The 16,799-nt window shown below is 33.2% G+C and overlaps 2 protein-coding genes across 2 annotated transcripts; one reads left to right on the top strand and one right to left on the bottom strand.

The window, feature by feature from the left end:
• Positions 1-537: 537 nt before the first annotated feature.
• Positions 538-9,001, bottom strand: LOC133202757 (DNA cross-link repair 1A protein-like). The gene is made up of 12 exons (XM_061338633.1): positions 8,907-9,001; positions 7,850-8,043; positions 7,049-7,262; positions 6,719-6,844; positions 4,188-5,885; positions 3,834-3,967; positions 3,259-3,377; positions 2,853-2,996; positions 2,467-2,612; positions 1,542-1,696; positions 1,252-1,393; positions 538-1,056 (listed from the first exon to the last, which is right to left on the bottom strand). Exons 2-12 carry the CDS (start codon positions 7,988-7,990, stop codon positions 851-853), a joined length of 3,225 nt encoding a protein of 1,074 aa, XP_061194617.1. The 5' UTR covers positions 7,991-8,043; positions 8,907-9,001; the 3' UTR covers positions 538-850.
• A 334-nt stretch (positions 9,002-9,335) lies between these two features.
• Positions 9,336-16,232, top strand: LOC133202382 (UDP-GalNAc:beta-1,3-N-acetylgalactosaminyltransferase 2-like). The gene is made up of 2 exons (XM_061338197.1): positions 9,336-9,409; positions 14,702-16,232. Exon 2 carries the CDS (start codon positions 14,781-14,783, stop codon positions 16,206-16,208), a length of 1,428 nt encoding a protein of 475 aa, XP_061194181.1. The 5' UTR covers positions 9,336-9,409; positions 14,702-14,780; the 3' UTR covers positions 16,209-16,232.
• Positions 16,233-16,799: the final 567 nt, after the last annotated feature.

Genomic DNA, 16,799 nt, shown 5'->3' with positions numbered 1-16,799 from the left:
TAATTATTTTATCAAATACAATCAAACCTCATTATCTTGAGCTCGATGGGTCCAAGAAAAAACTTTTGAGATACTAGTAACCCAATCTGATTAAAATCAGATCCTTGATGCTCCTTTTTTAACGATAGGTCGCTTACGAGCCTTGTAAGCAACATATCGTTAAAAAGGGAGCATCGAGGATCTAATTTTAATCAGATTGCTAGTGACCAAGGATTCGAAATATCGAGGGTAAAATAAAGAATAAGTGGTCAGACTTCCAAATCACTTCGACATATCCATGTTATTTGAGATATCAGTGTTTGAGATACTGTACTTCAACTGGACTTACATGTAAATTTGCTGTTACTTTTCAAGGGCAAATAAGATAACATGTACATATATGTACATGCAGGTATTTAATTGTTAGACATGTATTTATCCTAAGTGTAAGCATATTTTACTGTATTTTTGGCTGCATAAAAAGACAGAATTCCCCTAAAGTTATAATTTCTATCTGAGTTTTGATGAATGAAAACAAACAAAATTTGATTTTTTTTTTTATTCAAAAGGGTTTTATACTATCAAAAAATAAATAAAATATTATATATACAAAAACAAGGTTCTTCACAAATTTCATGCACAAGAAAAAATTACATGAGAATTACCCTTGGGATCATGAGAAAAATGTCCCTAAACATTTTAAATCCTTGAGGTACAGTGTAAAAATGTGCAATTCACTCTATCAAAAATATAACAGAATCAACGGAAAATGCCACTTAATTTTTGATTCTCTAAGATGTTCTAATTTTGTGAACACTGTGTGTAAAATACATGTACTGGTACATGTTTGCTTTGAGAATTATATAACTAGTTACATTGCCCATGAGCTTATCGAAGTCTGTGTGTTTTTCTTAACAGCTTTTGGAGTCTGTTGCTGCCACTGTTGAAAGATCTTGTTCATTTTAGCTCTGCTGGCAGGATTTCCCACATTAACAGTAGGAATTATTTTACTAGGCTTTATAAACTGTACAAATCTCTCCAACTCCAAGTAACTGCTGTGCTCAGAGTATGGGATACCTTAAAATAAAACAGATAAAATACCTAATACATGTAAGATGTAAATGCAATATAAAATGTAGCAACTTTTAGTTGAAATTCATTAAAAACCATGAACCTTTATACAAGATGAAGTTTCTGTTCTGTGTTTTACTCTATAGTTTCATTAGGATAAAGAGAAGTTTTACAATGTACTTTAGCGATTTCCTCACATACCATAAATCTTGATGCCATCCCTGTTGTATTTGGGTCTTATCTCCTGCAGAGAATTGATTTTGCTGAAGGTCCAACCAGTAGGTTCTAGTGCCAGAATATTTTGGTACTGGACAGTCAACTTCTCAGAGTGTTCCATAAGAGCCTGCAAATAAGGAAAAAATGCTATCAATAAAGAATTGATGACTTGCTAGGTGTATTTAAAATGTGATTTTGAATTTGTTTATTTCTTTAATTTTTTTTTTTTTTGGTATTTAGAACTCAACACTTGTTAAGATTGTTTCATTGGATACCTTTGGCTTTAATTTTCCCATGGGTAAAACATGGAGACAAGAATCATTGAAATTCAGACTGAGTTTCTTTCTAAGGCTGTCATCTTCCAAACAGTCCAAGATGTTCTTCTTATCCCGCAAAACACAAATCTTGCACTTAAGGGCCTCAGCAACAGCTGTGATAAAAGAGAGATAACTCTTAATGACTTAAATGTCTATTATTCCTTTCTCAGTTTGTAAAGGTGAAATATCTTTTTTGTCCAAGTTTGCCCCACAAGCTATGCTAAAATTGTTTGTATTTTACTTATAAAATACATTTCTTTTAGAAAATCATAAGCATTCAAGCAACATTTTATATGACTGAACAGAGGGTTTATGAATATTAAATGAATTCAAAATACAGTACATTTGTACATAAATATTGACATGGCAATGGTTACACTTCTTAACTTACATGTAAGTTGTATCCAACAAAACAGATTGACATGGAAATAACTTGCAAAACTAAAATTTACATGTAAAGTGTCAATTTTTTTTTTCAAAAACAGAAATAATTTCCTGTACCAGATTTATTGTGATCTAGCTTATACAAGTTCTTTGTAGATTTAATAATGTGCATTACTGTTTAATTCTTTGTAGACTTAATAGTGTGCCTGACTGTTTAATAATGGCTTTATCTCATCATTTTATTCATCTCATTATCATGCTGACTTGTTAATTTGACAAATTTACATCTTTGTAATGCTCAGGCTTATCTTAAGGACATTCATCCCAAATGAAAAGATAGACAAATCATACAAATATGCCTTTATAATACAATATTATCATAACCTGGCTGAACTGCTTGTACGTACAGTATATGTAGGTACACTTGTATAGTGTACATTGTTATTGTGATGCTGCTTTAAGCCATCAGAATAAACATTTATTGTAATACACATTGTACCTATGAAGACCCTCTCCTTGCCTATGGTGTATGATCCACACACAATGAGAGTCTTTGGGTTTCTCTGAAGTTCATTCTGTACCAAGTTAACTGTAAACTCTATCACTTCTCTCTGGGATGGAAAGGCATAGGTAGGATTACAGTAGCTAAAAATAGACGAGAAATTATCATCATTATTCTGGGAAAAAAACCAATAATCTATTCATTATTACTCCATTCATTTTGATCATTGAATTTTTTTAATTTAAGATTTTAGAAAAACAGTGCTCAATAGCCATTAGTTTAAAAGTGTATGTTCATTTTTAGAATTTTAATTTGTTTTTATACTTCAAGATCCATGTTCTATTTAAAACTTCCTGATTTGTAAATGTTTGTTTAAAGCTTACGTAGTATCTAGGTAAAGCTGTGATATTCGAACTCCGACCAAGGGGGGATACTTCTCCATACTGGGGTCAGCTCGGAAATCCCCAGTATGTAGAAACACTCTACCATCCTTTAACTTGAATAGGATCAGCACAGACCCAGGACAACTAAAATGTGCAAAAAATGGAACTAATAAAGTGAATAGATTTATTTTATAAACAAAAAACCGGTTTTATGGTAAAAAATGTTGGTACCCAAAAACTATACGCCCCTGAATCTTCGATTACAGGGGCATCAAAATATCAATGCATCAGGTAAAAGTCAGAGACAAGCTGACTGATGGACAGGTGGCAATGTTGATTACTACAGGACATCCACATTTTGTTGCACAGCTTTAGAACCGTAGATTTTTCTGTGAATGATACTCACTGATTGGCCTCTAGGAATGTCAGCTCCACCCCATCCACAACACAGGGCTTGTTCATTGGTAAAGCATGAACATTGGACTCATTTACTTTGATTTTGGAGATAACCAAATTAGCGGTGATCTTTAAGAAGAGATAACATTTCAAAAATAGAGTAATTTTTTTTTAAATGCAAATTTTTTTTCTATTTTATCTCTCTTTTAGTGTTTTTTTCCCGTTAAAATCAATAAATATGTTACAAATTAAGGTACTAAGATTCATCAACTTATAAAATTAAACATGTACAGTTATAACGGTTATAACGAAGTCACTGGGACCTGTGAAATTACTTCGCTATATCCTAATTCGTTATACATGTATCCATATAAGGAATTCGTAAAATTTATATAGCTGGGGATCCAAGAAAACTTCCCTATATCCATGAATTCACAATATCCGTGTTCGTACTAAACGAGTTTTACTGTATCTGTTATGCATACACTGAACATCAACACAAGATTAATCCAAACACCAAATGACTATGATCAATTAAATACTTCCTCTAGTCTTATCAGTAGACTCTGTGGGTAGGTGTCTTACCTTGCTACAGTAGATTGGTTGTGAGAAGGACTTTGTCATACCAATATAATGGTCATAATGAAAATGGGATAGAATGTACCCTCTACAACCTGGAATGACTCCGTAACTAAAGGCATCCACAGTAAAACCAGTGTCTGAAACAGAATTTACATCAATGGTGCTTATAATTAAAATATATTCAAGTACATGTATCTTCTTCTGAAAGGATTTCAGAACAAGGCTGCATACATTAAATTACATTCAAATCTTTGATACCAGAATTGTTTGTCCTCAATCAATTAACGTGAAAACATTTTAGAACATTTTAAAAGCATTTTGGATATGAAGTTCTTGATCAATGTTGATAGCTTGTACCTGGGATTTTTTTGTAGAATGGACAATTCTTCTTGCTGTAACTGCTTGGCTTACTCTGTTGACCTTCTGCCGATGGAATCGTAAGTTCTGAAACTTTCACCTCCTTAACAGACTTCTCCACTGCCTTTGGTTTGCTTTTCCTGTCTTGCTTTGACATCAGAAATTCCATTGCATTGGGCTTACTACTCTCAACAGCCAAGTTCTTATTAGTTATTTGAGAGTCCATATTACCTAACTTTGTAGGTCTAGTTTTCAAGGAACCAAACCCACTGCCCATACCTGAGGAAATATTTGTCACAACAGTATTTGACGAGTTCTTCTTATCAATTATTGTCTTACTATCTCCTAGCTTTCGTTGACTCCTTCGTAAACCACCAATGCCTTCCTGTGATGGAACAGCCTCTTGACATGTTGAACTATTTACTTTGTTTGTAACTTCATCTAGTGCACTTCTACTGACTCTAGAAGTCACAAATTCACTACTTTCAGTGATCAGAGTACATGTTTCCATATCTGAATCAGACACGATAGACGTAAAGGTGACTTGCTGCTGTACACTGGTCCCTGAGGCTGAGGATCTTACATTCTTTCCATAGAAAAACGATGTTAGAGAAGTTTGTTTGTTGCTTTTGTGTCCATTCATGACACTGATATCTTGTGTTGTTGTCACAGACTGTGATCGTTTTCCTTGGGTTTTAGAATGAATTTTTAATGCTGAATTACAATCTGAGGTGATCTTTATATCAGACTGTTCCTTCCTCTTCTTACCTGAGTTGGGCTTTGGAGGTAAACCATTCTTCTTTTCTTCAGATTTCTGTGAGGTCATTGAATTTGCAGGCAAACTTTTACGCTTCTTGGCAGAGGACTTTTTTGAGGAGGTAGACTTCTGTGACAAGCTTTTTCTCCCTGAGTGTTTCTGAGAGCTACCCGAGTTTTGTGAACATTTTTGTGGTGTGAGTATTCTGGCCCATTGCATTTTCTGAGACAGAGAAGCGGAACTTTCACAATCTTTGAAATCTGAATCTGAATCAGATATATATAAACACACTTCCTCTTTACTCAAAGAATTTTTTGTACCTCCTGATTTTTGAGTTTTTAAACAACTTGTGTTCTCCATGACAAGATTATCAAGTTGTTTACCATCCTTGTCTGATGAGAATAGTACATCATCGCTCTTTTTCTCATGAGTTTTATTCTTCTTCCTCGGACTTATCTTCACCGGTGATGAAGACTTCCTCTTACTGTTCTGTGTCTTTTCATTTTGTTTACAAGTTTCATTTTTTCCAAAAGTCTCATCTTGCGAGGAAAAACAAAGCGTGTTGTCATAATTCCCAAAAATATCCTGTGATTCCAGTTTTTGTAAATCTTTTAATTCATCTTCTTCGGTAGAGAAACACAGAGTGCTTTCTGCCTGTAAACTGTCGCCATCCTCATCTGGCAATAAACTGCTTACCAATCCTTCATCTTCATTTTCATCAGATCCCTCATCCGATGAGACTTTATCTATGTCACTGTCACTCTGAACAGCATCCAAAATGTCTGACAAACTTCTCTGACTTAGCAAATCTTCACTTTCAGCATCAGACCTATTATCATCCTTGACTTCGCTCCCAACTTCTTCTGCTGTTGAGATCTTTTTCAGATTTGGAACAAACTCTTCAGGAAATTTTAATTCCTTTCTTGCTATTTTGTTTTCCTCTAAAATGTAAACAAATCTCATTGATGTTTATAACAACTGATTTCATTAATCAAAATGTAGCAATTTTAAATTTTTTCAAACAGCTAAATTTGAAATACTGGGTAGCAAATTTGATTTACATGTATATTATATTTTGTACAGAGTACAACTCACTGTACAAGATCTGCATTAGAGTATGCATATCATGTGTGTTTAAGGCCGGTTTACATTATGAATCTTGACACATGCATCTAAACTCATGCTTCTATTTTGCTTAATGCATCTTGTTATTTAGACTATGAGTCTTGTTATTTAGACTATGTGTCTCGACACATGTATTTTCTGAAAACTTTATAAATATGAAGTTTTATCCATTTAAAAAAAAATAACAAAGCCCTTTAATTCCCTTTCTAGATTTGTTTTAGCTGAGCAAATCATTCCTAATTTCCTTTTTATGATAATTCTGGGAAGATATAATTTATATATATTCCAAAAAAATTCCACTTTATGATAATAATCAAATTAGTTTTTCTAATTGTAGTTTTAATCAGCACTTTCTTTGTTTTTGGTTCTTTTGGGATGCAATTTTTGGAGGAAAATAAGGTTTGTGATCCACTCTCAACTCTGACCTATCTTTTAATTGGTCAATTCTATGCATCTTGACACAAGGAATAGAACAAGATCTATTCCATCTGTCAAGATGCAACACCAATTAAATATAACACAAGGGGCTATTTACACTCTGAATTTAGATGCATGCATCCAAGATGCATGTGTCAAGATGCATAGTGTAAACCGGCCTTAAGGAAAATTGTTTCAAGTATCCAAGATGGCACTTTCTAAGATACATTACCTTGGTTTTCTGTACACTCTTCACTCTTAGTTAAGTTAGTACATCGAGCTAGTGCCAGTCTGTGATGTGAGAACTCTCTATAGTGATTCTCTATTGTACTGTCACATGACAAACCCTCTGGACAGTCTGAAAATTTCAAGAAAGAATATCACTTTTAATTCAAACATGGTCATTTAAAAATTTGTGCAATACTTAGCTGTATTCAGTTTTTAATTTAAATACCAGTCTGTTTCTATCACAAACACTTACAGTTACCCAGAAAACCTGAAATATTATCACCTGTGCAAGGCATGACACAAAATAGTTTACCATTTGGGTTAAATTTCATACCTACAGTGGGTTGTAACCAGGCCTCTATACACTCTGTAACATGCCAGGTTGGTGATAAAATCCCTAAACATGCAAGGGGCACCTGACAATTCGGACACACACCCTGAGGACGTGTAGGGGTCTGGTTGGTCTTAGTAAGGCTGGATGATTCCTTGTTTTTCTTCTGGGGAGTTTTCTGTCTCTTTCTGACTTTTGTTGGTGTTTTTCTTTTCCCCTATAAATAAACAGATGATGAACTTTAAAATCACCACTTATATCTCTAGTATTACCCATATTTTTTTTTATGATGATTCAACAAAATATTGTATGTACTTTTATTACTGTATTACAATCTCTTATTTTTGGAATTTCTGCAATTTAGTTGTATGCAATAATTTATTTTATTTGCACCTGTAAAGAGTGAAAACACAGGAATGCAAGTTATGAAGTATATTTGTCTATTTGAATCTCAGTTTATTACAGTGATAGATTTATCAAGTAGGTAACACATACTGTGGAATCTTTAGATTTCATGGTGGCTCAATTTCGTGGAATTCATGGGTACCCTTCATCAACAAATTTACATCCTCCAAGAATTAATAAACAAGGGGTTCAAAGTCATATTTCCCTTTGTGTATATGATTAAATACATGAACTTACGTCCCAATGAACCAGTAAACATGGTAAAATTTAAGCAATCCATGAAAACTGGCCCCCACGAATTTTGATGATTCCACAGTAATAATTAAAAAAAAAAAAATACAGTCTTAATTATCTGTCTAATGGCCTGTCAAATTTGGCAAAATGGAAAATATTATATACCTTATCTTGGGAACTATTTGATGGTTGTTTAATTGCTAGATTCTTCTGATGATATTTCGCTCCTCTCTTAGGTTTACCCTCACTCCGTTTGACTTTCTTGATAGATTTATAATCCCAAATGTCATCTTCATCTTCTTCCATGTCACCAGTGTCTTAGAAGAGTGATTCTTCACTTGTCTTTATTCCACTGCATGCTGCACAAACAATTCACCATTTTTATTTCATTTACAACATGACATAGTGATACATCATGTACATAATTATTATATTAATTTTATATTAATGGTAAATAAAGTACCTATCGAGAATCAAAACGCACACACACAAACTAAAAGAATTTCACATGTTGACACATCGACGGTATCAGGTTCGTTCGCCCTATCTACCTGTTCGCATGAGTACGTTCGCGCAGGGTCCGTTCGCCATTATTCTTGTTCGCCCTATATCTCGTTCGCCCTATTATATATACAGTATATAGTAAATATCAACATTTATTATTAATTTTATTCAATATTTTACGACTTGGTGGTTTTTTTTCAAATGTTGTTACAGTATTTTTTTTATTTACCGTAATCTTAATTAAATAATTCAAATTTAATATTTATGCTCTTTACATGCTTAATTGATTTAATTATACTTAATAATGTCACTGTAATTTAGGGGATCATACAGTCTGCATTATGTTTTGGAAACAATTAAAGGACTGAGACGTTAATTTCTGTTGGTCTGCCGGGTCTTTGAAAGTACGGGTATTTATAGTGTGACCACATGCATACGTCTGTTGTCTCCTGTGTGCAATTTATGTACCGATGTACATACAATTTATTTAAAAAATCCATTGGTTCATTATTCAACTTTCTGCAATTTAAATAAGGCGAACGGACCCTGTGCGAACAAGTTTTAGGGCGATCAAACTCTGGGCGAACGGGAATTAGGGCGAACGGCGTCAAGGGCGAACAAGTTTTAGGGCGACCGAACATACAACCCACATCGACTTGGGAAAATAGTGCTGAGGTGTCATTATGTGCAATCTTATGTAACATGATCAATTTCTTACCTGCCGTAAATGCCGAGTTCAGCCCATTCATAACTTGTAGTAGATATGCCACCTTGACTTATACCTCGTTAGATAAATATGCCAATCTTCTCAAACACTTTAGTCAAAAGTTTACTTTTTTCGATTCATTGCGCCATATTTTCAACTTTCTACCTCATGGACAAAGAAGAGTTCCAAATTCCTAAAAAACAGATGAAAGGCATTTATCAAAATAAATTGTGTTATAATCTTCTATTTTATTCCAACTTCATTATATATGAAAATAGGTAATAAATGACAAGAAAAAATATATCTGTGTACATGAATTTGATAATCGAAACAGTTATTGCACAAGATAACAAAGGATATCCGAAATGCTTCAAAAGTGGTTTCTATTTTAGTGTTCTAGGTTTATTTCCTAAACGTGCTGATTATTTACAATAGAAGGTAAATGTTCGGTGCATAAATTTGTTGGCCACTAGGATGACCTATTGCTGTGTATCCATCTGTGTGTCGTCTACCAGGTGCAATTTTCGAATATTTTTTTACTTTTTATTTTCAGCTTCTGATACTCAGACATAATGTTTCTGTAGACCTACTGGATTATGTTCCTAGTCAGATCTGCTACCTGACTGGCTCGTAACTACGTTAACTTGAACCCAAAACATTAACTTTGAGTCATATTTGGACGGGAAGTTTAAAAAATTACCCCCTTCAGGGTTCGACACTAACCATAGCCCGCTAGCCCGGGACACCTGAAAATTGAGGTCGGGCTACTAAACATGTCTTCAAGCTTGTCCTGCAGGGCTGCAGCAATTTATTATCAAACACTAACTCGGAGCATTTAAAAATTAATTAAAAAACGCACTAGTCCCGATTTTGTTACTTTCCGATTAACCCCGTGTTTCGCAATTCTCGGTAACTTACCTTATTGCTTTACATTGCACGACACATCCACATGTGCGACAACCAACCAGACATCAAATCTCTTATCAGATACAAAAAAAAATTAAAGAGAAAAACATCATGTGTTAATTAAAAAAATTAGCAATTTAATTGATTAAATTATCCTTACTGAAGAAATATTCGTGTTGAAAACGCTGCATGGTTTTCCTCATCCATGTCGTAGCATTGTTGGTGGGTGAAACACGATGCATTAGGAATTGACAAATTGATAGAACGACAATTTTAAAAGCTTCCATAAGCATTTATTGTTTTTGACAACACATCAAAATTAAAAAAAAAAAATAATTACTGCATTTGTAGTCCCCTACAGTTTGGGTTATTTTGAATCACGTGTGTACATGACCTCAACCGAACAAATTGCACACGCTGCACACTTGCTGAATGTGTCAGATATTTTTGTAACATGTAGCTTTCATTAAAGGCAAGGAATATAAAAGTTAAAGTATGAAAAAGCAACAGCTATTAAAGATTAGCCAGGGTATATATTGGTCAGTGTTGATCTTTTTATCATACACTGAAATACATTTCACACAGATCTATACAAACATGCCGGTTCGTTCATGTTATACAGAAATAATTCAATTCTGGTTGTAACCAGGGCTCTCACACCACTTTCTGGGACTGGGGCCAGGGCCATGAAAATTGGGAAAAATTAGCGACCTTTTGGGTAATTTTTGGAAAATCATAACTAGACATTACAGGGTTCGACATTAACGCTTGTCCGGTACCAGTGAATAAAAAATACGGACAAGTGAATTTGCTGGGCACTTGTCCAATTGGACAAGTGCATTTTTATGTAAAGAAGTCGCTTAATATTTAAAAGAATGACTGTTGAAAGTTTAACGGTACTTTAAGACGGAAACAGTACATAAAAACCGAACTTCGATCCCGATATAGATCGCTATGTAATTGAGTACACTCGATCGGGATCGAAGTTCACTAATTGCATGCAACTGCAAAGGCATGGAACTGACGAAGTTTGGATTCTGTTTTATGTTGACAGCATTTATGTTGTCAGGACAGAAAGTCTAGATAAAATTTTGTTTTATGTGTTTGTTGTATTTATAAATAACATCATGCACATGTAATGGACTTTATTTTTAGTTTTTCGGTTAAGTATTTATCTTTACTGCAAATTTTTCGGACAAATGAAGTTGAAGTTCGGACAAGTAAATGTCTTGGTCACTTGTCCGAATGGACAAGTAGCAAAAAAAGTTAATGTCGAGCCCTGCATTATACATTAAATTCATGATATATTGAGTTTCTGGTGGTTGTTATCAACTAAATTTCAGTGAAATATGAATTACAAGTTTAGTAACTATATATCTTACTAAATGTTCTTTAATATTTTAGGAAGTGAAAGATTGGGAAAATTATCACCTTTAATTGGGAGAAAAGGTGCCTTTTTTGAATTGGGAATGGGGCCTTTGAACGACCCCAAATATAGAGAATCGAGAGCCCTGTTGTAACGCTGTATTTGATTGGATAAAAAATTTACTTTATATAGTATAAATTGGGTTGCCTACATCACATTGACTTGCATCGATCCGCCTGACGTTACATTCAAATTTTGTACAAATTAAAGTCATTTTTTAAGGGTAATCATCTTTTTTTCTTATACCAAATGAATGAAAATTAAATTATAAGGAATGAATTTAATAGCTACCCAATTTATACGGTATAAACTGGGTTGGAACAGATTATGCTTTAAAGCATAAGTTTATGCTTTAAAGCGTAAGCTGCCCTAACCCAGTTTATACCATATCAAAAAGGGTAGCTATTAAATTCATTCCTTAAATAATAATACTTTGTTTCTGATATCAATTTTCATTTTCATACATTTTTGACTGTTTCGAAGATGGACTTGCCTAGTAATATAGATCTGGTTTTTCATATACCTGACTTTTCTTTAATACTAAATAACCAGTTACAAACTTTTTAATCAGATTGTTCGCAGTCAAAATGTCAAAGGTGATTCGGAATACCCTAAATGACTGTAAATGTGGAATTTTTAAATAAGAAAAACGTCTTTTGTAAAGTCATGAAGTGACATATAATTTTACCCAAAAATGTAGCCAGAATGCAGGATTTAGCATCTCTATTTTTAAAATTTTCCGGGGGAAGCCCCCCTTACCCCCTCCCGCACCTACCCCCCTCGTTGCTTTGCGACTCGGTCAGCAGCCATTGGCTGCTGGACAACTAATTCATGATCAGGGCTAGTAGAAATTAGAAATTGCTAGCCCTGCGGGTGACCATGGTTTAAAAGTTAGTGTCGATCCCTGCCCTTTGACTGGTTCACAAGGAAAGGAAATTTTTAACCAATGAACTATATAATCCTAAATTGATTTTCAAAATATTCAGGTTAGCATAGCTGTCAAATTTCAGTGACTTGTTCTTTTAACCATTAAATACACAAGTAGAGTAATTTTGTAGAGATACAACATCAACAAAAAACAACTTAAAAACTATCATTCCTTACCCTTAAAAAAATGTGTGTTTCTTTTTCTTTGCAACGCAGGCTATTCGAGCTTGAGGAAACATCGGTTAAATATGCAGATATGTTTAGTCTATTGAGTCCCTGAGGTACTTATTTGCTTATTCATGCCATGTTCATATATTCAAGATTAAATATTAACTACTTCTATTTAGTAATAAAAGCTCACTTACCAAGGATTTTTATTTATATGTCCAATTTGTAGTTCATACACATGCATTCAGTCTCATACCTGATTAGGAATTTGACTTGTATTGAATTTTAAATTTATTTATTTTTTTTTAAAAGGAATGCACAATGGTTTATATCTCTCCTGTGATGTTAATGGCATATAAATACAGTTTCTTAATTATTATAAACAAGAGGGGGATGGCGGTACCTCCCCCCCCCCCCCCCCCCCCAACAGATATGTTATATATTATATACCGTATGCAACCTTCTGTTGCTTCTGTGAATAAAATGGAAATTCTGTTTTCCTCCATATAACCTTCAATGTACCAAACTGTTAATTCTTTAACCATTTTAAAATTATTCATTTGCCTGAATAATCATGCACAGTGGTATCAAATGTTTTGTTTTGTTTTGTTTTGTTTTTTTTTGGGGGGGGGGGGGGGAATGTGAACTGAAATCGTTTACAGTAAAAGGTCAGACCAGTTTGCTGCAATGAGATATTGTATTCAGTTAATTTCAGTAAACAATTCTTTTTTTTATTCTTAATACTTTGTATATATAATAGGTTTCAGTTCTTATGTTCAGCAGAACTCACAACAAATGTATCTGTGTATTCATGAAAAAATACATTGTTAGGAAATCAGGAGGAATAACTCAACTAAAGGGAAAACATGCATCTCCAACATTTTTAGAGTTGTTCTTCTTTGATAATAAACTTCTAAAAACCGTATAGATATTTAATTTTTTTTTGTAAAAGAAAAAACAAAACCATATATTAATTTATATAATTATAATAAGAGAGACCGGTAAATTCTGAATTTTATGTAGCCAATTGTAATGGAAGAAAACAATGTGACATAAAATTTTTCAGATAAAAAAAGTGCTGTGTACGTATGATCACAAATACAATTTACCAATGAAATTAAAGAAATTTAAGGGATAACCTCTCTTTTTTCTTTTTATGGAAGGAAGGGGATTTAATGCAAATGCACAAATAATCAAGGATAGGATTTGGTATTCATTAAGAAACCACAATCAAAGCCCCGAATCCCATTTTTCTTTTAAATACATCGGGAACGTATTGCTCATCATTTTGACGCTTAACGATTAACATCAAATTTGACGTCAGGTTAAACATTTAATTGAAATCACAAGAATTTTCTCCCCACACTGTGTTGTATTCCTTAATCTATATGAATATGTATGATACCTTAAATACATACTCAAATTTATATAAGGTATCATACATATTCATAATTAAACCCCAGGAACCTGTGCTTGGAACCTTCAAAATTTTAATTTGTTTACTTATTTACTGTATGAATTTTGTTAAAGATAAATATTTTTGTTCATTTGTTTATATGACCAAAAAGAGAAGATAATGTAATTATCACATTATGAAGGAAAGGTATATGTAAATTGTAGAATATATCGTACATGGAAATCAGGATAGCAATATTTATATATTTTGATCTCTGTTGCTGACTCTCATTTCAAAATCTATTTTCTTTAGCAATAAAAAAGAGAAATTTAATAATTAATGGAAAGAAATATATACATATATATTTTTATCAACAAATGAATTGAGGTGTATTTGATTCAGATGAATATGAGATATGACAGGATTTGACCACTATTATTTGTCATGCACAAATACATGTGCATGTACTTGTATGCACTGGGAATCACAGAGTTTAATTAGTAAATATAATATAGTTTTAAAAGTTCTAAGAAATGTTAAATTCAAATTATCACCCATTTGCATTTGTGACTAAAATTTTGCCTTAGCTGTTTAAAATATGTTACTGCAGTCAACTATGTGCTGAACAAGCATCATGTGAAATGTAAGGCACACACAGACAGGACATTAAATACACATATGTACATTATTCTGTTATTCCATTAGCTCATTTATAATTGCACAGAAATAAGGCTACATTTAGAATACCCCTCATGATGTCTATTGATAAAGGGGAATACACTGCAATAAAATATTAACTGATTGCCTATTTTGTATAACATCATTATAATTTGTAGCTTTTTGATTTTGATATGCTGTATATTAATGACAACAATTATTTTTGGTCTTTCCTCTGACTATAATTTTGTAAAATTCCTTTTTTGTCTAAAGGCTGCATACTTTGTTTTGCAGAACTTTTTAATGTAATTTTTTTTTACATTTCAGGATATCAAGAGTGAGGTCAAAGGAGAGCAAATGTATTCATTGTTGAAGCAGTAGACATTTCGTAAAGTTCCTTTACTAGATGACACCTTGGCATGCAGTGTTGTTCTTTGTATGTGGCTGTTTAACATCATATTTTTTTCACTGTTTCCTGACTACAAAATATGCCCCCAGTCCAATTCACAAACAGCAATTAAAACTAGCAATTGGAATACTGTCAGCAACTGAGAACTTTGAACACAGAGAAGCAATAAGAAATACCTGGAAACCAAAAGCAAGCAAAAACATGCAGGCATGGTTCATTATTGGAAATAAGGATTGCCAAATCCACCCAGAAAACAGAATCGATAACTACAGATGTGAAAAAAGTAATTTTAAGTTTCAAGATCCACATCATGTCAGAAACAACTTCCTCACTAATGTTACAGTGCCAAGAGATACAGAGTTAAGGAAACATGGAGGAAATGTTGTTGATAGACTTAACTTTAAAGTGATGTCTAATGTCCTTGTGAAGAGAATTGGAGTAGTTTCTTTGGTGCTAAACTTTGAGTCAAATATTACTGTTCAAATCTTAGAAGCATGGTCTGGCAATGTAGTTGCAGTTGCATCATTTTCAACCATAGATAGAGGAATTGAAGTGGGTCACTGTACATTTCAACCTGTTTCAAGTGTGATTTTGCACAAAAACTATGAATATGTCGTAGAAATTGAAAATTTTAGTAATCATGGAAAAATGTTAGGTTCAGAAATGAACACAGCATTAAATGATTTTGATGGTGCAATATATTATCAAACAAAAATTAAAACTAGTGATATTATTCTACCAAATATGTGGCTTGAAGTTCAAGATGTTTCTGATGATATAAATAATTTCAAAAATGCAAAATTACTAGATAAAGAATGGAAACAACACATCAGTGATGTTCGTTATAGACTTAAGTTGGAAGCAGATACTTTTCAAGACATTTTATATGTCGACACTATTGACATTTATAGAAATTTACCATTGAAATTGCTGTTATTTCACCAATGGCTGTTTAATAATTCTTTGCCGAGTTTTGTTCTAAAAACTGATGATGATTGTTTAATTGTTTTAGATTCAGTTCTTCAGTATATTTCAGAGCTAAGTGAACATAATGACAACTTTGTATGGTGGGGAAACTTTAGGAAACAGTGGTTAGTGCAAAAGTTTGGAAAGTGGGCAGAATTTTCATATACTGCTGATGTATATCCAGAATTTGCTTGTGGTTCTGGAAACATTGTAAATGCAAATGTACACAAATGGATAGCTAAAAATGCAGACCATTTACATACATATCAAGGAGAGGATGTGTCTATGGGGATATGGATGGCAGCAATATCCCCTGTTCATTTAGAGGATAAGCGCTGGCAGTGTTCGAATAGTTGTACTCAGGATTCCCTGAGTATTCCAGAACTTCAACCTTCAGAGATTAAAGAACATTGGAAAAATGTTCAGCTTTGCAATAATCTATGTAACTGCAATATTTAATTTGAAAGTAAAAATTGAACAAAAGTTTTTCTCCTGTTTTTAGTTTTAATAATTTGGTCATTTGATTTCAAGATCTCTCTCAAAAGTTATGCTGCGACAAATGGATTGCCCCCCCCCCCCCAGTAAAGTCTTTTTCCCCTCCACAACTCCCATTCAGAAATTCTGGATCCACCCAACAATTAGCTACCGACTTTGCAAGGGACTGTTTTTATATTATGAGACATCCACTTTACCATTTTTTGATAAAAAGACATAGGAGGCATTGATTAGTTCCCAGTTTTAAGAGGATTTAATTAATTAATCTTTGCCATGACTTTTATTAATTCAATAATTTAGGTCTTTTTTTGTATCATGCACAGACAAGACAGGAAACGCAAACAAGACAGTTACAATAGGCCTATGCCATAAATAACTGCATCCCAGCAATTATTTATCGCATATTGTATATGTTGTGTGTGTTTACTGTCTTGTCTGTGCATCATACAAAAAAGACATAAATTATTGAATTAACAATAATATTTTGCTGTATGCAGCTGAGAATCCGCTTGCCATCCCTTTAAATCTGTTGCGTCCTAAATTATATGTATTCGT

Source organism: Saccostrea echinata, unplaced genomic scaffold (genome assembly GCF_033153115.1).
Source record: "Saccostrea echinata isolate AGI-Se365-2 ecotype Australia unplaced genomic scaffold, CSIRO_AGI_Sech_v1 ptg000047l, whole genome shotgun sequence".
Taxonomy (NCBI): domain Eukaryota; kingdom Metazoa; phylum Mollusca; class Bivalvia; order Ostreida; family Ostreidae; genus Saccostrea; species Saccostrea echinata.
The sequence above is the reverse complement of the archived record's forward strand: the minus strand, read 5'-3'. Positions and strand labels throughout refer to the sequence as shown.

What these genes read in the sequence shown, in the direction of transcription:
- LOC133202757 (XM_061338633.1), bottom strand. Translation starts at nt 7,990, where the DNA reads ATGGAAGAAGATGAAGATGACATTTGGGATTATAAATCTATCAAGAAA. An exon ending in CAAGGAGAGGGTCTTCATAG is followed by an intron (nt 1,697 to 2,466) that starts GTACAATGTGTA and finishes CTTTTATCACAG; the next exon opens with CTGTTGCTGAGGCCCTTAAG. An exon ending in GGATGGCATCAAGATTTATG is followed by an intron (nt 1,057 to 1,251) that starts GTATGTGAGGAA and finishes TTTTATTTTAAG; the next exon opens with GTATCCCATACTCTGAGCAC.
- LOC133202382 (XM_061338197.1), top strand. Translation starts at nt 14,781, where the DNA reads ATGACACCTTGGCATGCAGTGTTGTTCTTTGTATGTGGCTGTTTAACA.